The sequence below is a fragment of the Melanostigma gelatinosum genome (genome assembly GCF_949748355.1).
Source record: "Melanostigma gelatinosum genome assembly, chromosome: 4".
In the NCBI taxonomy this organism is placed as follows: Eukaryota; Metazoa; Chordata; class Actinopteri; order Perciformes; family Zoarcidae; genus Melanostigma; species Melanostigma gelatinosum.
This window is the reverse complement of record NC_136637.1, coordinates 26,168,429-26,188,912: the sequence shown is the minus strand read 5'-3', so window position 1 is coordinate 26,188,912 and position 20,484 is coordinate 26,168,429. Positions and strand designations below refer to the sequence as shown.

Here is a 20,484-nt window from a genome sequence, read left to right as displayed (position 1 = left end):
TCAGAGTCGAAGTTTTCAAAATCAGCTTGTGGAGTAATTATAGAGCTTTTCGCCCTTTGGAATCTTCCTTCAACAGATAATGAAGCAATAACGATTGCATAATGCGTCTTTTATGAAAACTCAACAGACTAGCCTCGGCAAGACGCTCTAGCTCTGTGCTGTGTCAGCTGACAGCCTTATCGCACCGATCAAATCTCAGCGCTTGTATTCACTGATGTTGCTTAGCTGCTGCTCCTCCACCACAACCTCCACCTCCTCTGGCTCTGCTGTTTCATCCTCCCCGCTGACGTTGTTTGCTGTGCTCCCTCCACTTTTTTATTCATCCTGCTGTGCTGCCGCCTTCCCAGCAGCAGATCCATGCCACCAAGTCAAGTAAACGTATTGGCTACTAGGACTGCAAAGCATGACATCAGTAACTCTGATCAAATGATGATTACAGGCAGTGACCTCATTCCACCTTCCGACATGGCAGTGAGCTCAGAGAGGAAGCGAGGGGGAGAGTTTGGTGGAACAGACAGAAGTGGTGTTTCTGAACTCTGTGCCTCATTGGTGAGATCATGAAGATTTCGATTTCTACGCTTCTATTTATCCCAATGGATTTGTGGTGGTCATGCTGGGGGGGGGGGGGGGGGGGGGGGGGGGGTAATTCAGTCTACCTTTTCATGTGCATTTCAGAAAAAGGAAAATTAGTAAATACAAAAATTCTGTAATTTTGTTCAGGTGGTGACAAATCTCTCAATGGCCAAATTAAACTACAAAAATAAAATTAAAAAATTAAAAAGCACAGAAAACACTGCTGTTATCTTGTTCTATTTTTTCCGTTTTGTCTTCTTTCTTTCACCATAACATGGAAAAGTCATAGCATCCTTCCTCTATAACCGATGGATGTTTTTGTGCTTTCAGGTCTCCTCTATGATGAATGTTTTTTTTTTGTACTTGTTGAACTCTGGGCTTCGAAGCTTTGGAGGAAAAAAAGAATGAAACCCTCAAACAAATTATAAAATTATAAAGAGAAGCTTCTGTGTACCGTAATTATGTTTTCATCAAGTACATTCATGTTTTGAAGCCACCAGACTCATTTGTGCTTAAGAGACCTCAGGTTGCTTTTGATTATTCCCATTTATAAATAAATTATTCCCTTAAGAAACAATTTCCGCACGAACTGGCATGACACACTAATATGCAAACTGTCTTATAATTTATTTATTTACTTTACAAGACAATTAAAGATTAAAAAAATGAATTAACCAATATGATTTGATATACATACATAAGTGTGTGTCATCTCATTAACAGTGCTCTTTGGCAGAAATGCCTTATTCTGTAATATTTATAAAACCACTGCCGTGGGGTTTTTTTCTAGACCGTGGCCATTGTATTGCCATTGTGTTATGAATATATGCCAAAGGTCAGAGCTATCCCTCTGTCAATAAGCTATCAAAAAAACAAGAGGAAAATAAACATCAGACTTTGACCCTCATGGTGTTTTACATCTTACTGGAGACTGCATGTCCTCCGTCTCCAGATAGACCAACTTGTGAAGTTCCTTAGTTGTGTACTCTTGGCGACCGATCAGATTATATCTCCCCGTAGCCAATGGGGACAAAGCAAAGCTCGTTGGCATGGGTGTGCTGGGCTGGAGTTTAAACTTTGGACCAGAGAAGAAGAGCTCAGAGATAGAGTGGAGGCTCTTTAGTAGTGGAGACAAAACTACTTCACAACAGAGTAAAAATACATTTTGGCTGAATCTCTGTTGTCTTCGGGGCTTTTTTGGTTTTCCACTGAAGCAAGGAAAGTATGGAGCACTTCCAAGATCAGGTAAATAACCAAATGTTATATATTGCGCTGTAGTTTGATAGCCAACATTTCCTCATACAACAGTTTGAATGATATCTGAAGAAGAACTCTCATTTTCCGTGCGTTTTCCAACGAAAGTCCAGCAAGTGTGAATCCTGGTTACACGTTACATGTTCACAGTAAACAATTTAATTATGTTTAGGCAACAAAACCACTTGGTGAAGTTTAGGGAAAATATTGTGAAATAGTTAGTTTCAGGCAACAAAACTACTTTTTAGGAAAAGATCGTGGTTTGGGTTAAAATAACTAGAAGTGGCGTTAATTAAATACGAAAGTTACGTGACAAATAAATCAATGTTGACTTCTCGTTTCACACGGGGCACGAACAGCAGTCTACCCGGTGAAAGCCCCACAGTAAAAATATTTACAGACACAGAGATATCTAGACGGATTGGGGCAACATACTTTATAGTTCAGGGAGGGAGAACGGTTGGCAGTAAGATCAGTCCCCAGCTGTGGCAGTTACATGAAACCTTTATATTGTTGTCGTCTTTCCTTCTAATAACAGTGCGATTAAATGTCATGATCTCATTTCAGGGTTGTGATGGCATTGAGCTGCTCGACTGGCTGTTTGATCAAAACGATGGAATCCTCCGTCACGAGGAAACAGGACGCCATGGCAACCATCACAGCTGGCCAGTCCAGGACCCAAATGTGCGTGAGACTGTGGGATCTCTAATGTCACTCATACATTTTTCAAAAAGACGTGTGCTTTGTGTGTGATGTGTGGTTCCTCCTCGACATGCTCTGTGGGTCTGTGTTTTTAAAAGACTGTCCCATCTCACACAGACAGACTAATGATAGCTCTTTAGGGTTTTTCAACCAGCAGATGCTGCAGCCGTCGGAAAAGGCCGACGATGACTTCCTCAAAGCCCTGTCAAAAGTGTCAGGCTCGCCTCTCTGGCCCTCTTCTCCCAGCGACAGTGGGATCAGTGAGGACCCTCCCTCGGACCAGATGGACAGCCCTCAGCGTCCCGAGAGTCCCCCCGGGGAAGCGCAGTATTTCGGTGGGAGGCCACAAACCAAGGCAGGCCTCGAAGCCAGCGTCTCCACTGAGCTCAGTGAGTCACAAGAAAACCATTTGTAATGGGACACATTATAACATCTAAGGGTGCAGCTGTTGATTATGTTTGCTTATTTGCTTATTTACATTTAAATTACATACATTACTTACATACATTACAATTATTTCAGAATACTTGTAATACAAAGAAAACTGTCTTAATATAAGTCGAATAGGGAAGTTTCATGGTGATATCTATTTGCTATTTTTCCCCCTGTAGTATCTTGCAAAATGTGTAGAATTTTACAATACATATCTTTTGAAGGACGTTTTCCCTCATACTCTGAGCCCGAGAACTCCACTTCAGTGGCACTCACATACACATTTTGGAATGGATGTTTTATGGCTGACAGTATTTTCTGATTTATTGAGTGCTGCAAAGAGATATATTCCCTCAGTAAAAACCCACTACTCTAAAATGTCCTCAAAATGAAACAGGACTTTTGAAACTGGCTTTATTCAGATATTTGCTCTGGACATTTATGAAAATGAGCACATATAAAAAAAAAAGATAATGCCTCATTTGCACTAACTTGTAATACAAAAATACGGATCAACCTTGGGGGGTCTCCCCTTAAACGACTAACAGCATCATTTATTTCTGATTACATTATGTAAAATTGTGTTTCCTGGGGTTGTGAGCAGAGAATGATGAATGAAAAACAAATTGTGAATGTGACATTTCAGTCACGTCTTTTGCATATGAAGCCTTGGATCTCTTCTATCACTGAAGATGAAGTAAGATCACACACATTATTTGTTACTGTGTAAAAGAGAATTGAAACACTCACAGACACAGATGTTATTCATGAAAAGCACACATTTTGGGAGCCAAACTGAATAATTGATAGTTGTGTAACATTCACGCTCCAGCTGTAATTTCTCTTTTGTTGTTGTTGTTGTTGTTGTTTATCCCAGAATCCAATCAATGACAATGCTGTGTGTGCATCCTTGTTCCTGTGTGGGTGCAGATGGCTGGGAGGCCAGAATCCCAACGGGCAGGACGAGGATTACGCAATATCCTGCTGATGTACAACGGCCACAGTTGTCTTCTGGCTTCCCGCTAACTGTCAAGGATCTGCTGCTGTCTGGCACATCAGAGCCCGTAAGTGTATCCTGGTTGTGGTGGAGTCTGCCGGTGGGGACGGTATGTGAGAGTAACTGGGAGAGATATAGTGTCTTATGGGTGTTTGGTTTCTTTCTTTGGCTGCGAAACTCATCCTCAGCACCTGTTGTTAAACTTTTTTGTGAGTCAGTGAGTATGTGCATTTGTATTTCGGCAAAAACACTTGCTGAAACGATGGACTCACCAAGGGATGAGGCCTTATTCTTATTTTAAAACTTTTATTTACAGGGCGGTTTGCTGAACTTTCTTAACTTCCCCATTGTTCCTTTATGATGTTTGAGATATGACATTTTCAAAGTGTGGATCAAAGACATGAACCATGGCTTTAACCCATTGGTTTTATGGACTGCTGCTTTGAAGCAACACGAGAGGGTGGAGCTGAGTACAAGCGGATGCTAAATACGACAATTTGAGGCGACCAAAAAAGTTTCAATTAACTTTCATGAACTGAAGACACACTGCAAATGGCTTAAATGTGTTCAACAAAAACAGGGACAACACCCAAACCAGACAACCTGTCGATAACAATCAATTTTACTCCAAACGGAAGCATGGGAGTGGATGGATTACTTAATAGCATTTCGTGGAAAGAGTATTATGGAGCGCCATCCATTATCTTAGACAACCCTTCACCCAGAACCTTCTAGCTGTGAGGCAACAGCGCTAACCACTGCATCACTATGCCACCCCATGCTGCACCATATAAAATAAACATGTGTCACAATCGTTTTATTCCCAAAGAAAATATTCCCAAGGGATGATGTTTATCAATTGGCAACGCATGATCACTGAAAGCAGAATAAATTGTTTTTGCTTCTGAAACTTGAGGGTGTGCGGTGGTGTGCATTTCAACGCACTCCAGGTATTGATCCCAGCTCCGCAGCGCAGTCTCATAAGATGAAGGAGAGAGTGGCAGAATGCCACTTTCTCACACCGTAATTGCTTTGAGGTGGCCATGAAATGAGTGTGATCAAGGTCGCCTGATAGTCTGCACTTATTTAATTACTTCCTGTGAGGCTAAGGAGAGAGAGAGAGAGAGAGAGAGAGAGAGAGAGAGAGAGAGAGAGAGAGAGAGAGAGAGAGAGAGAGAGAGTGTGTGGGGGCAGACAGAAAATGTAATCACATTTAATATTAGTATTCATATTTCACCACCAGCCCCCACTCCCATCACAACAGTCCATTCAAGAGTTGATTCTCAATGAAGATGAGAAAAAGCTTTTGGTGAAGGAGGGTTTGACTCTACCCAGCCAACTACCTCTAACAAAGGTAAACTGCTATACCAATACTTCAAACAATGAAAAACAATTATCGGCTCGCAGAGTGTATCTTGTTGGTGCTCAAAATGAATATGCTCGTTCCCCTGTCAATCCAGTACGAAGAAAGGATTCTGAAGAAAATACGCAGAAAGATTCGCAATAAGCAGTCTGCTCAGGAGAGCAGGAAGAAGAAGAAGGAGTACATCGACGGGCTGGAGAGCAGGTGAGAGAGTCACAGCAGAAATGATGATTGTTTTACATGTTTGAACAACATATTCAATACGCTAAACATTGAAATTAAGAAAGTCACCTTGTGGCATCCTGATGTGCCTGCAATTCCATGAAACCATGACTCCCTGGTTTGATTTTGTTCATATGTCGTTAACCTCCCTCGCCATATTTACCGCCTCTGTTTGGGCCGTCACTAATTTCCGCAAGCAACGAGTCGACATTGGAAGCGTTCTGGTTTGTGTTTGTTGTCCAAGTAGTATTGACCAATATTTGGTGGAATGCAGGTAAACAGTCCATGTGGAGCCCAAAAGAGGCGGAACGCATTGGCCAAAATGTAATCTGGGTATTATCTGACGATGATTTCGCTTTTTATTGGTTTAGAATTAGCTTGTAAACTGGCTACTTGTGAAACAATCCGGACGCACACGTCGTCTCTCGACTCCAACTCCAGTCTTTCACTCTCGCATCTCAAGTTGGTAATCGGACCGTAAACAGTGAGCAGCGCACGGAGCAGGAAGTCTTGGCCTGGATATCCGCTGGCTACCCCAGAAATATAATAGCCCCTCACCCCCAGAGGCTTATCCGTCGTCCAAAAGTGGGCCGTTACAGACAAAAATGCCGCAAATATTTTCTAAAACATCGGCTTGCAGACCCAGAACTTGCTTCAGATAAGAAATCAATTTTATCATGAAAATGTAATGTGAGCAGTGAATTGTGAGTTTTAGGAGTCAGGTACTGAACAGGTGGGAATTTAATAGAAGACTTATGGTACTGTAAAATATGTGTCACTAGTGAAAAGTGAAGGTTGGATTATATATTGGACATGTGCGAAATCACCGAAATAAATCACTTCCTGATATCTCCCTGAACAATTTGGCTATAAAATATGCTGTATATTGCTCAATGGAGCTTTAATGGAAAAATTGGAGGTGTAGTTTCTTTTTTGCCGTATTAAACCAAGTGAGACATTTATATTATTCTTTTATCTGTGAGGGATTTCACCTTGTCCATCATCTCCTCTAGGATGGCTGCCTGCAACGCACACAACCAGGAGCTGCAGAGGAAGGTGTCCCAGCTGCAGAAATGCAACATGTGAGGGATTTCAAAAATATCTTATTTTCCATTTCCTGACATTATGACATCTCTTCCACACAGAAACTGCCTTTAGCGTCTTACCTCAACCTCTTGTTCTCTCCAACCCCCGTTAATCCAACGATTTTTGTTTGTCGTTTCCTCTCTTTATGTCCTCTTCCAATCCTTTCCGCAGGTCACTAATGGAACAGTTGCGCAGGCTGCAGGCCATGGTCATGAATACCTCTAACAAGCCGGCCCAGACTGGGACATGTGTACTGGTACGGACATCCACTTTATCAACGCACCCCGACAATCCATATGACTCACCGTTTAAAAAGAAAATCACGTCATAGTAAGCTAAATAGTAATAACCGTAATAGCTGGATTAACCATCGAGAAAGGCTGATCTAGATGTGCACAGAGGACAAAACAGGACAAAATAAATGCACAGTCCCCCTTCTCTCTGTCTGAACAGAAGCCATTTATTGCCTTTGATCACTCCAATGGAATAAGGGTGCAAGACCTGAGGCCAAATGAGTACGGAAGAATAAAAAAAATTGCCTAAAAAGCATATTCTCAGAGGGAATATCCAAACCAGCGATGAGAAAAGTTCAAAGGTGTAGAACCGAGAGATTTTCAAGCACCACCTTTCTTTCAGTGTCGTCCTTTCTCTAACTGTCTTCCCTTTTCATCACGTTCTCAGGTGCTTCTGCTCTCCTTCTCACTGATCCTGTTCCCCAGCCTCAAGCCTTTCTCTGACGCCAAGGTCAGCCAGGGAGACTTCAGTCCAGTCAGAAGTGAGTAACCTTCAGTGCCAAATAACTTTGTTTGCCCGCCAGCCAACTAATCCAGCACCTCTCTCTCACATCAGAGGAGGTTGTTGTGCAGAGCCCCAAAGCCTGCTTCGCCTGTCTGACGATTTGCTTTTGACTTAAAACTTTAGAGCCAAAGCACAGAGAACCAAGGCCATGTATTATCATCACGGTTATGAAGCTATTGCTCTGTCAATAGCTTCTGACGAATTACCATTGATTATTACTATATCATTCGATTTATTGGCACAAACCCTACAAACTGTCAATTTCGAATTATGAGGCAAGGTCAGGATTTTCAGAGCACAAAGGTGTAATTTGTTTCCATGAGCTGTTTGACAGCTTTGAAAAAGCTATTGATGCTGCACTTCCCCTGAGTGCTTTTTGGAGTCTTTTAACCCTCCTGTTATGTTCGTTTCTTAGGTACAGCCATTATGTTCCCGGGTCAATGTTTAATCATCCAAAAGTTGTCAGAAACCAAAAATTCCTAATAAATATAGTTTGTACCTCATCACCAACACCATTACTAACAATTCAATCAGTATTTATTGGAATGGAGTTATTCACCCCTCCATAGATCATAGTTCAATTCGGATAACTCACTCGTTTTCATGAAAAATACATGTTCAAACAATTTTTTAGGTACATTGGAAAAACCTAGATATAAATTGCATTAGACTACCACAACATGTATTTATTTCTAAAAAATTTTTACATGTTGAAACTTTCTTTTTTTCATGGGGTGATGTAGATAAATAGAGACCTCTGCTGTTCAGGGTCATATTGACCCGCTCACTCATATGCCCGCTCAGGTGAGTGTGTGTGTGTGTGTGTGTGCTGTCCTACAGTAAGCTGCTGTGTTGTGTGTATCTGCAGAGTGTAATGTAGGACTCCCAAGCAACCCTTTCGTATGTTTCTCCCGTCCCCTACTGTGTGGGCGGGAAAATAAAAGATTCCCGCCAAAATAGTATCTGTTTTTCTCGCACAGGTGCGGTAGTGAGATTGGGATGAAATATTGTGTGTGTGTGTGTGTGTGTGTGTGTGTGTGTGTGTGTGTGTGTGTGTGCGTGTGTGTGTGTGAAATGAGGTGAAACATGGTGGGAGGGAGTAAGAAATACTTTGTCTCACATTTTCAGAGAAAGAAATGGTCTAAACTTGACCCTTCTGACCTCTTATAGCTTCCACTTTCACTGCCGGGTCAAATTGACCCGAACATCATCTCTGTAATATAAACCTGCAAGGGGGGGGGTTGCAAATACATGATCATTTTTATTTTATTTTTTCACGTTGATTACACTAATTAAGGCAAGCAGAAGAAGTTTCATACAAAAAAAGTACTTTCAAATATTTTTTCTAGATTTTCAAACTTTGAAACGGGTCAATTTGACCCGCAACATAACAGGAGGGTTAAAGAGTAACTGAACCCCAGAGTTTGGGCTGAAGTGCCCCGCCCTAAAGCATACCCTGCGTTATGGTCTGTTTGACTCTAAATGGACCATAATTTACAAAATGAACATCATGCTGTATTAAAGATGACTTGAAACTAGCGATTGAGACCATAAACTCATGTTTACAAAGTTTACAGAGGTAATAAATCAAGAGAGAAGTAGTCATTTTCTCATAGACTTCCATACAATCTGACTTCTTTTTGCATCCGGAGCAGTCGCCCCCTGTTGGTCAGTAGAGAGAATGCACGTTTTAAGAGACTTCTGCATTGGCTTCACTCTTCAGAGGTTGTCGCCTAGATGGGATGTTGGGAGGTTAAGACACACCCATTTAATGTTACAGAACATAAATAGCATCACATAAACTGCTGTGCTTTGTCTTTGTTACTTTAACATGTAGCTGGACTTTACTGTTTTAACTGTTCATGATAGCCATAACCCTTTCAATTAGCTCATGCTAATCATTAGCATGCTGACTATTGTTATGATTATGGTTAAGTAAGTGCTATAGAAGGTCTGTTTGTAGCCACAAAATACAGTGTGAACATTTGTGCATTTGAGCTGCAAGGCTGGGATATGTGTATGCTGGCGATTAACTTTGCTAGCATAGGCGATTTACAGGCTAATCGAAAGGGCGACAGCTCCTCTTCCCCAACACGCCTCTCTCCACAGTCTAGAGAGTCAGGAGACGTTGGTTTTTATAGGAGGTTTATAGGAGTTTTGTCAATTGCAATAGCCGGGTTTCAACCAGTATAGGGCATTTGTCATGCATATTTACAACGCAATATGTAGAATTTAAATACTAAATGTCAAGATTAGGACCTGAATCCATCAACTACACTTTACATTGTTTTTTCAGCTGAAGTGTTTTGGGGTTAAGCTACACTTTATTGTCTTTAGGTTTAATGTACTCACGACAACACACAAAGGTGAAGTGCCAACATAGAAAACATGGTAATAATATGCAGCTGCATGTCCACGGAGGCTTGAACTTGTCTTTCTTTCTCTCTGTGTCTTATTCTCACACAGTCCAGTCACGGTCCCTGCAGAACATACAGGCTTCCCGTGTGCTGCCTGTCACTGAATCCATGTTCCCCGCTGAGGACGAATCGGAGCCTCTGCACCGGCATCTCCCAGGAGACCGGGTATTGGAAGATATTACTACCATGATGGGAAAGCTGGGAGTGAACCCAGACCAGTCCAGTGTGGAGCCCGTGGCTCTAAACAGCAGTCAGCAAGAAAGGATGGGTCATTACCATGTGGACCCAATTACTGGTCACATAGCTTCTTTGACCTTCGATCCCCATCGCTCTGCCAGGCTGCGACCACATGCGGATGACATGTAAAAGGAATTGATCAATTATTGCTTCGTGAATTCCCTAAATCGTCCTCCTCCTGATAGCAGAGCAGGGAATTATCTGGGCCGATACTGTTTGCACAGACAGGGTGATCAGGTTTAAATGAATCCTTTTTTGCCTTTAATATCGTAATATTCAGTCTGTATGTCTTTTCCTTATTTGTGATACTGTTTTATATCAGTCTATGGATTTTGAATTTTACACTGAAATTGCCTCCTGGCTTTGACAAAATGCCAGTGAGAATTAGTTTGTTTGAGACTGTCAATAAAAGCTGGGCAAATAGAGCTGTGATCATGTGTACAGTTTTGATCTCAATGGATAATTTGGAAAATGTCGAAGAAGCATGGTTTCATTGAAGAATTTATTGGAACTGTTTGGATTAATTCATTGATAAAAACTGCCACAAATAAAAGATGTCAAAATGAGATCAGTGGGCTCAAAGTACTGTGGATTTTCATTTTGTCTGTTTTTCATTTTGTCTGAATTTTAGAGTTTTTATGAATATAAAGCAAGCGCACAGTGCAATAATTCCCCTGACAGCACCTGAAAAGATACGATCCGACCTCATATATCATGACTCAGACTTCTTATCCAATAATTTACATGTTGATCTATTTATTTGTTGAAGGCAGGCTGTAGCTTGTGTCCACAGCTTTCACTGTGTCTGGCTTGTCAGTGTAGACCACACATTGATGGGGTGAAAGTGTTTCTCATGCTCGCTGCCACTGTGGCCAGAATTTCATCGAAAGGTCTGACATGATTAGGTTGGCATTTTGTGTGGCCAGCTAGGAGGACCGGAGAGTCGATTCTGTGATTAAATGAGCCACTGTAGAAACCGAGGAGTCACTTTTTGACCAAACTAAATGAAGAAAAAACAAGAATAATCCTAAAACTGGAAGATATTACAACATCCCTCATAGGTGGAATATATGAAAGGAAATTTTACAACACCTACAACAGCTGGTGTGACGAAAACGTTTTAAAACTAAATACTGGAAAGACCAAAGAGTTGGTGATTGATTTTAGAAGGAAGAAGGAGGAGGTCTCCCCAGTGACTATTGCAGGTCAGCAGATAGAGATAGTCCAGTCGTATAAATATCTCGGGGTCTATCTGGACAGTAAATTAAACACTGATGCTGTTTTTAAAAGGCTCAGTGAAGACTCTTCTTCCTGAGGAAGCTTAGATCCTTTGACATCAGCAGGAAGCTTCTTCATGTTTTCTATCAGGGGATCTTGGCTAGTGTTCTTTTTTATGCTGTGCTCTGCTGGGGGGGGGGGGGCGGCATCACTGTGGATGATAAAAACAGGATCAATAAGATGATCAAAAAGGCTGGCTGAGTGATTTGTCTTACCCCAGACTCACTAGAAATCACTGTTGAAAAGCGAACAAGGGCCAAGTTAAAAACAATTGTCTTGTATGAAGGCCATCCACTACACGGTGTCTTCAATGGACTCCGAAGCTCATTTAGTGAGAGACTTATGCCTCAGTGTTCTACTGAACGACTAAGAAGGTCTTTCGTTCCAGCAGCAGTCCGATTTTTTAATGCACACCTTCAGAGGTTTTTATCTTCCTGATGTCGATCATGTTTTATATGGCATTGTCTGGTGTTATTTATCCTTTGTAATATGTTTTTGTCTGCTGTGTACTGTGTTGTTGTGTACTGTGGACTGTGTCGTCTGTATGAGTTTTTGGGTGGCAAAAGAGTTTCCCCACTGGGGATTAATACAGTTTTCTCATCTAAACTAATCTAATCTAATCTACAATACCTTGTTAGCTTTTCATCATAGACTGTATAGAAGAAGTGGACGCTTACCCACAATTCATAGCGTTGTGATGTCAAGCGGGGTTACCGGTGGAAGCCAGAGATGTAAAAAAAAAAAGGTAAACAAAGAAGATGGCATGTGTCAACTGGAGGTTGTCGCCTGCTCTTCACAACTCTCACTTTATGGAGATTAAACATTGAGCCAACAGTAAAAAATACTTTACACTTTCACTTTAGAGTTCAGTGCTCACTAAACTAATAATTGTATACATAGAGAGCAATGAATGAGTGAACAAGGACGTGATTTGGGACACATTGAAAGAGTCTACAGCTATGCTAGCTGCTCTGTGAGGCTGCACTTCTAGACACAGCGGTGCTTTGAGCTAAATGCTAACATCTGCGTGCTAATATGCTCACAACGACAATACTAATATGCTAATGTTTACAGTGTTCTCTCTCGGGCTACCCTTTATAATTTGTTTTGTCTACTAATGTCTACAAATGAAAGCAACTGTATGTTCCTTGCATGCATTGGCTTTAAGTTGACTCAATTCTAAGACCAAGCTGTTGAGTTTTAGCTGCTAATAGTTTAACTTTTGTGGTTTAATAGAAGATAAAATCAGATCCCACCAAAACAATAATTTTTCTGCACATTAAATTCTCGTTTTTCTTTTACTTTTATGTGTGACGAATGAATGATTATTCTACGTGGCCGGAAGGTTTCATTCTTCCAATCACTGGGAACCCGATTAATTGTCACGTTCAGTTTATTAATAGCTGACAGCGCTGGCTTTGTGTCAGGTCTTTGAATTGCATACTAATAAGTATCAACTGTGTGCAGAGGACAGGATTAGGATTGCTTGTTCTGTAAAACGACTCATTTCAATGATACAATACGTTAATCAATTCTAATCTCAGTCATCATAGTCTTGTATGAAAGTAATATCACACAATATGCTCTGTGACGGTATGAACTGATGATGTGTGAGCTGGTTGACTCGCCGTCTCTCTACCTCTGACCTCTGTCCGTTCCTCTTCTTCTTTACTCTGTCTTCCTTTTTTTTCTCTAATCAAAGTGATTGACCACCAGGGTTGTTAATCAGCACTTCAACCCATCTTTTTGATTAACCAAATCCCTTGGGACTCTCGGCTCCAGTTTAGTTTGTGAGTCATAAGGGAATAATGGGAAGACTGAGTGTCTATCAGATAGAGTCAACACATCTTCTTTTTTAATCTACATAATGAACGTTCTCTTTCAAGGTACAAACTAACAACTTCAAGTGAGCCAAGGTTCAGGATCAGAACCCCTGTTGGGGTTTGCAATGGCTGAATTGGATAACAACCTGCTCTTCTCCCTGCTATTCTCTCCTCCCAGCTTCTGAAGCTGGGAAGACAAAATTTAAATACTATATATATATATCAGCGGTGCACAACCCCTCCAACACTCGACCCAAGGCATACATCAGCACAGGAAATGATAAGTGGCATTGCCCTAGCATGTATTAATTGTCTGATTATGCAGATCTCTGAATTAAATCTACTTTTTACCCAGAAACAAGTTAGCTGCCTGTAATTCATACTGTGGTTACCTTTAGTTTGTGGTCGTGACTATAGAATAGAAATTGTATTAAAGTATGAATTAAATGGTGGGATTTAAGGGGCCATAAGTGAATATCCCAAGCATAGAAACAGATCAGCCACATAAATTCATATTAGATCATGTTATATTTACTGTTCACAATCTTGGAGATTTGTCTTTGGCTTCTTCTATTCCAAATAATGTCATACAACACTGGTCAAAACTGGCAATTTCTGGATAGAATGACGATAACAGCATGTTCTACTGGATTAACTGGCCAAAAGACCTGCTGCTCCAATTATTTATTCTCTTCATTCAAACCCAGGTGTTGTGTGGTGTGGTGTTGTTGTGTACAGCTTTATTCAGACAAGGTGTTGACTCATCTAAAACCGGATGACAATAAGTTAAATCAAAAGCACTGTTGCATGATTCGAGTAAATGAATGGGAGGGGGTTCTTGGTCTGTCATGCATTAATCCGTGGACATACTTATTTATTATAAATTCGCCTTAAAAGAGGATTAAACAGTTCTGCATGTGCCAGATCTTCCCCCACAATCAATAAGACGAAAACTAAGATGCTACGCTGCAAACAGCACAACGTACAGTGCCTATTGCTCTGTCAAAAGCAATATCAAGGAAAATATCATCAGCATTGTTTCATTGCTGGAGAATATCTCCACAGAAAGTTGCTGCAGCAGTATTTTGTTGAAGATAAAACATGACCCCCGACAACACATTTTTACCAAGGCATGGATTCTAGCCTTAAAAAAGCACAGCGGCTTGGAGTGAGATATCTAAATAAATTATGAAGGCAGAGACGGTCTGAAGATGCCTGGAAGTCACTTCAATTACTTCTGCCTCCAATCACGATGTCAGCAGTGTAGGCAGGGCGAGTACTGTAAAACCTGAGCAGAGCAGACACCTCGCTGTGAATGGGGAGCATTTTTAATCAGCTTTGGATCCAAGGTGTTTGGCAATTTATACGTTATTATATAATTGTTACATTCTTAGACTTAAAGAGTTAATATAACACACACAATATTTATAGCTCTCCCCTGTTAAGAAGCATATGTTCAATGATTGTTGAAATAAATAAGTGAGACTCCTGCAGAAGGTTTTGTCCCTGAGAGGCTGATTTTTATTTGTTTCGTTTTTTCTACTTCTTGCCAGCTGAAATCTTCTGGTTCTTCAATTTAGTAAGGTACATGTTCATTTATTGTAATGTCCAAGACAGCAATTTCCGTGGGCCTTGTTTCAGATAATTATTGTCCATTTTTGTCCAAATGATTAGTGTTCAGCAGACCACCTAGATCGAGCACTTTAGCTTTCCTGTGGGCAAATTAATCATTACAAACAAAACAGATTTCAGCTCAGCTTAGACGCGACATCATAAAGGTGCATTTGGACGGGGGGGGAGTAGTGTGTGGTGGTGCGGGGGAGTCAACACACAAACGCGCAACAGTGCAAACAGAAGAAGGTTTCATTAACCGGGCACTGTGTCACGGACGATGGCTCCACTTGGCACGAAAACTGAACCTCAGAAAGCTCACAGCAGAGTCGAATCCCCAGAGTTTGCCAAACACCAAATATCAGCAGATGACGATCTGAAATTGTTCTTTACCACCCGGGAACACGAATCATTCTCCAGCTCTGTGAACTGGTAGCCAAATGCTCCAACGGGAGATTGTTATGCCATCAAAAAATATGTCGGTATACTGTTGGAATTATCTCTGGTCATCGCTGGGAAAACGTAGCCATCTAATTGTTTTAATGATTCTATCCTGTAGGATAAACAAACAAAGACATGTCCTTGTCTTGTGGGTCAGTGAGACAGGGTTCACTCCAATATCATCAGTCACTAAACACAAAAGGTTGTGTCATACAGATGCTACAGTTTGCTTACTCAAATTTGCATGATCAATCCAGACAGCCTCAACAACCCCTCTCCCCTGAACCCTGAAGCATCACAACAACTAGTTGCCTCAACAGATGATATCAGTACAGTGGTGTTATGGTCCACAAAGCGCCCTGTTCTTTACTTTATCTTTACTCTTTCTGCTTCTTATCCTTGTTTGATTGCTGTTGGTTTGTTTTTGAAAAGTGCTGTATAAATAAACATTAATAATATTCTACTTGTGAGACGTTTGTGAATCTTTCTCCTGGTCTGCTCATTTCAGGCTGCTGGCCCTTGTTTCCTATCTTCAGGAATAGACGTTATGCCTTCGTGGCCTGTCCGAGATTAGACAGCGCCTCCCAAGGATTCCTGCTGGACCCAGATCTTTGCTAAAGTTGAAGCCCAACATATTTCCCCATGTTTTTGTGTTTAAGTGAACAATGAGGACGCCGTTTTTTTAAAATTGGTTCAGTATTGAGGGAGAATGCTGCAGATGGCATCCCCTGGGTCTGAATAGTGACGCCAATGCTGAAGTACCTTTACAATTTCTTCTTTCTAGTGGCCATCAGGGGGCGACTCCTCTGCTTGCAAAAATAAGTCCGATTTTATAGAAGTCTACGAGAAAATGACTCTACTTCTCACTTGATTTATTCCTTCAGTAAACATTGTAAACATGAGTTTATGGTCTCAATCGCTAGTTTCAAGTCTCCTTCAATACAGCATGATGTTCATTTCGTAAATTATGGTCCTACTTTCGGTAAAATAGACAATAAAGCAGGGTATGGGAGTTTCAGTTCATGAAACCCAGAAACCCAAAGAAGTCCATTCACATTCCAATGTGCAGAATCTGCAGAAATAACTTGGAGAGCATTTAGAGCCCAATAGAACCATTACAATGAAAACATTTGATACCACAAGAAGGGGACAAAAAGGAAAATACATTTACTGATTTTTCATTTCAAGTACTAAAGGCCTTTATCCACATGGCGATCACAGCGTCAACGTGGTGTCCGTTAACTTGGAGTCGCTGGTATGCAATCTGTGAAATGCCAGGTGCTTCGTAAGCAGTCTGCTCAGAATTATTCTACAGCACAGATTTAAACGCTTAGAACATTAACCAGGCATACTGTCAGTGCTCCTGCATTTGGAGGTTTCAGGGTTGTTAAACTGTCAAGAACTGGGTCACAACAGATTTAGATTTTCTTTTTTAACCACTCATGTCTTTTTAATTTGCTCAAAAGCTTACAGGGAGGGATTACTTACAGACAAGGGATGTGACTCCAAAACCGTAAGAGGGTAATACACCAGTAATATTTGTAGTCTGTGGACTACTATTTTGTTTGAAAGTGTTACTTATTCTGAAGTCTACCGGCTTCACTGTTGGACAATATGACATCAGCTTTAAGCAGCATGGTTCTGTTGATGCCGAAAGCCAACAAGAACTCAAGTAAAGTGAAGTTTGATTATTTGTGATTTTGCAGCACATCACTTGGTAAAGGAAGCATTTTATTACAATCCAGATTGACAGAAAACTACAAATTGTTATTATTTAGTTATTATGAAGGGGAGATACCCCAGCTGAATAAGGTCAAAATAAATATATAGATATGACCATGAAACTTCCCCAGTTGATGATATACATTAGGAATTTATTTAGTTTTACACATTGTTTTATGGTTAAATATGCAAACGAGGCATTATCTTATTGAATATGTGCAAACCTGCATACATTTCCAGAACAACAATCTGAACATTTCTTTTTGTTGACATATCAGAGTCAAAGGATTTTACAGAAGGAATTTTGGATATCTCTTGTATCACCCCAATCAGAAAATACTGCCAACAGCGAAATCCATTTTCACCATGTTTTAAGGAGTATGATGTTTTATAAATCAGGCCATGAATGATATATGAACAAACTCCACTGTGAAAACTTTAATGTCTGTGTTCGGGACGTTTCTGAGCGTAGGTGAAGGGGCAGCCATGACCCCCGCTCTGCCCTGAAACAATTATTAACTCATGTTTTATTTCTCTGATTCACTGCTTTGTTCTCACTAACGCCGCTGCCTCCCCTCATACATGTTTAAACATGCAAATGAGGCATAATATAATAATAACTTGTGGTGGATTTAGGAGAAATCAAGAGACCCAGATAGACAAAGTAGTAAAAATAAACACCTAAATGTGTATTTTAGGTGTTTTCTTTTGTCTGAAAGACGACATGTAAGCAAAATAGCCACAACCAGTACATGAAGACAATATTTATTTTGGCCTGGGTTGACTCTCCAGCATAATGCAAAGTAAATAAATTCTGACCCTGAAAACATTTTAAAATCAATCATTTGTCAAATTTTGAATGTTTCAACCTTATATTATATTTATACTTCTATTGATGAGAAAGTCTGCAAAATTCTATTCACTCTTGTGTGTAAAGCAACTTGATGATTTGAAATAATCAAAATAACACAAATACAACAGTGGGTTTTGGTCTAATTTCTAATATTTATAATCAAAGGCATTTACAAAACATTTTTCATATGTTTAGGACCTATTTTTAATATGAGTTGGGGTATTGGCAATATAATCTTTACTTTCTTTGATATAACAGTTGCAGAGACGCCACTAAACTTCCTCCTTCTTCCAAGTTGTAACAGACGGGATTTGTGAAAAGCAGAGAGAAAGGGCAAGACAGATTCATTATACAGAAATATTTTACGCAGTATGCTCATCCAGAGAAGTTGTTTTTTTTACAAAAGGTTCACGAGCGTCATCTTCTAAATCTTTCAAATCTTCCAACATTTCTTTCCCCAATCACCTCCTCTTCACATGTGAGTGAGAACCGTGTGAGTTAATAATACATAGTCGGAATTCAGCTCTCCTCTCCTCTCCTTTGTATATTTTACACAATTGCACGTCCCCAAAAGCTCGCTTTTAAAAGCGACACATGATTATTCGGAAGGTGCCGGTATCACGTCAAAACACATTGAGATTCACTGCTGACGGACGTGCTGGGAAACTTTGATGTGGGAATTTGCTCTGGTCCAATTATCTGGTTGGTGAGGTGATGAGCGCGACTGAGCTCCGCGCGTTCACGTGGAACATATAAACGGACGTTGCGCGCAGATCCGTGAGTAGTCGTGGAGAGATGAGAATAGGATAATCGTGGCAGCGGATCAGTTTCGCTGCGGGAGATTACCTGACACAGATACACCAGGAAAATGCTCACAAAGCCATCATCACTTCATCTCTCCTTCTAACACATGCTGTCAAACTTTAATGTCCGAGGTGATATGAGAACAGGAGAGTCCGGCCATGCAGCTGAATGAGACTGGAGTTCAAACACTGGCCCCAGAGCCACGTGAGCAGCAGATACTACAGGAGGACAACACCGGAAACTGTAGCAGCGGCTCCACCAGCAACCTGTCGCTGCACTGCTGGCTTCAGCTCCTCAGCAGGGAATCCATCATGGATTTTCAAGGAGACAGCTCCAGTCTGGTGGTGCGTGTGATGATAGCTTGTGTCTACTCCATAGTCTGTGCACTCGGGCTGGTAGGCAACTCGCTGGCTCTGTATCTGCTGCACTCGCGGTACAAGCAGAAGCAATCGTCCATCAACTGCTTTGTGATGGGGCTGGCCGTCACAGACCTCCAGTTTGTTCTGACTTTACCTTTCTGGGCGGTGGACACGGCCCTGGACTTCCGCTGGCCATTTGGCCGCGTGATGTGCAAAATCGTCAGCTCCGTCACCGCCATGAACATGTACGCCAGTGTATTCTTCCTCACCGCTATGAGCGTGGCACGTTATTACTCGATTTCCTCCGCACTGAAGATGCACAGCCGGCGGGCGGCGGCCACTAGAGCCAAGTGGACGTGCCTGGGCATCTGGGCTGTGTCTCTGCTGGCCGCTTTGCCGCACGCCATCTACTCCACCAGCTTCCAGGTGTCGGATGAGGAGCTTTGCCTGGTGCGCTTCCCAGACTCAGGCAGCTGGGACCCACAGCTTCTTTTGGGTCTCTACCAGCTGCAAAAGGTCCTGCTGGGCTTCCTCATCCCTCTGATCATAATCACTGTCTGCTACCTGCTGCTGGTGCGCTTCATCCTCAGCCGACGCATCGCGGGTGCGGGGGGCCCAGAGGTCGAGCAGGGCCGGCAAAGGCGTCGCTCCAAAGTGACCAAGTCCATCGTCATCGTGGTTCTGTCCTTCTTTCTGTGCTGGCTTCCAAACCAGGCGCTGACGCTGTGGGGAGTGCTCATAAAGTTCGACATTGTGCCCTTCAGCAAGGCCTTCTACAACGTGCAGGCCTACGCCTTCCCGCTGACTGTGTGCTTGGCACACACCAACAGCTGCCTCAACCCCGTGCTCTACTGCTTGATTCGCAGGGAGTTTCGGGCAGGGCTCAAGGAACTGCTCCTCCACGCCACGCCATCCTTCAGGAGCGTGACTCGTCTGCTGCATCGCAAGGCCAAAGTGGCCGAGGCGCCGCCTGTTCTCGTGATGGTCCAAATGGATGTCGGACCTGGATGTTGAATGACTAACTCACAAAGTAAATAAGTGAAAGCTGCCTATGATCCAAAGTTGTTTGCCATGACGGTGCATCCATCTCAACCCTGTCAACACAAATGTTTTTTGTCTTTGAAAGCAACATAATGATAATGGACGACCCAGTGGGATGTGGCCCACTTTCACTGCGTGCTCCTGAGATTCCCTCAGCAAATATCTTTTACTTGTTATACAACGACTCTTTCTCTCTCTGTATGTCTCTCTCTCTCTCGCTCTCTCTCTCTCTTTCCCTCCCTCTGCCTCTGACAGACAATATGTTTGCTGCTCTCTGGCAACCTGTCATGTGTATAGATGTCACTCATGCGATTTAAATAGTTGCAGCACTCGGATGGTTTGACTGTGATGAGCTCAACCTCAATTAACATTTGCCACAGCATCGGCATCGCGAGCGGGATCAACCGCCTGTCACATCACAGTGCATGAGAACTTCACTGATCAAACTTTCTGACTGTGAATGGATGAGGG

At 41.8% G+C, this 20,484-nt stretch overlaps 2 protein-coding genes across 2 annotated transcripts; both read left to right on the top strand.

The window, feature by feature from the left end:
• Positions 1-1,690: 1,690 nt before the first annotated feature.
• Positions 1,691-10,293, top strand: creb3l3a (cAMP responsive element binding protein 3-like 3a). The gene is made up of 10 exons (XM_079267897.1): positions 1,691-1,818; positions 2,395-2,511; positions 2,684-2,918; positions 3,892-4,025; positions 5,202-5,312; positions 5,419-5,525; positions 6,557-6,625; positions 6,801-6,885; positions 7,311-7,404; positions 9,894-10,293. Exons 1-10 carry the CDS (start codon positions 1,798-1,800, stop codon positions 10,208-10,210), a joined length of 1,290 nt encoding a protein of 429 aa, XP_079124023.1. The 5' UTR covers positions 1,691-1,797; the 3' UTR covers positions 10,211-10,293.
• An 8,478-nt stretch (positions 10,294-18,771) lies between these two features.
• Positions 18,772-19,986, top strand: rxfp3.2b (relaxin family peptide receptor 3.2b; the record flags this gene model as incomplete). The annotated part of the gene is made up of 1 exon (XM_079267267.1): positions 18,772-19,986. The coding sequence occupies one exon, from the start codon at positions 18,772-18,774 to the stop codon at positions 19,984-19,986; it is 1,215 nt and encodes a 404-aa protein (XP_079123393.1).
• Positions 19,987-20,484: the final 498 nt, after the last annotated feature.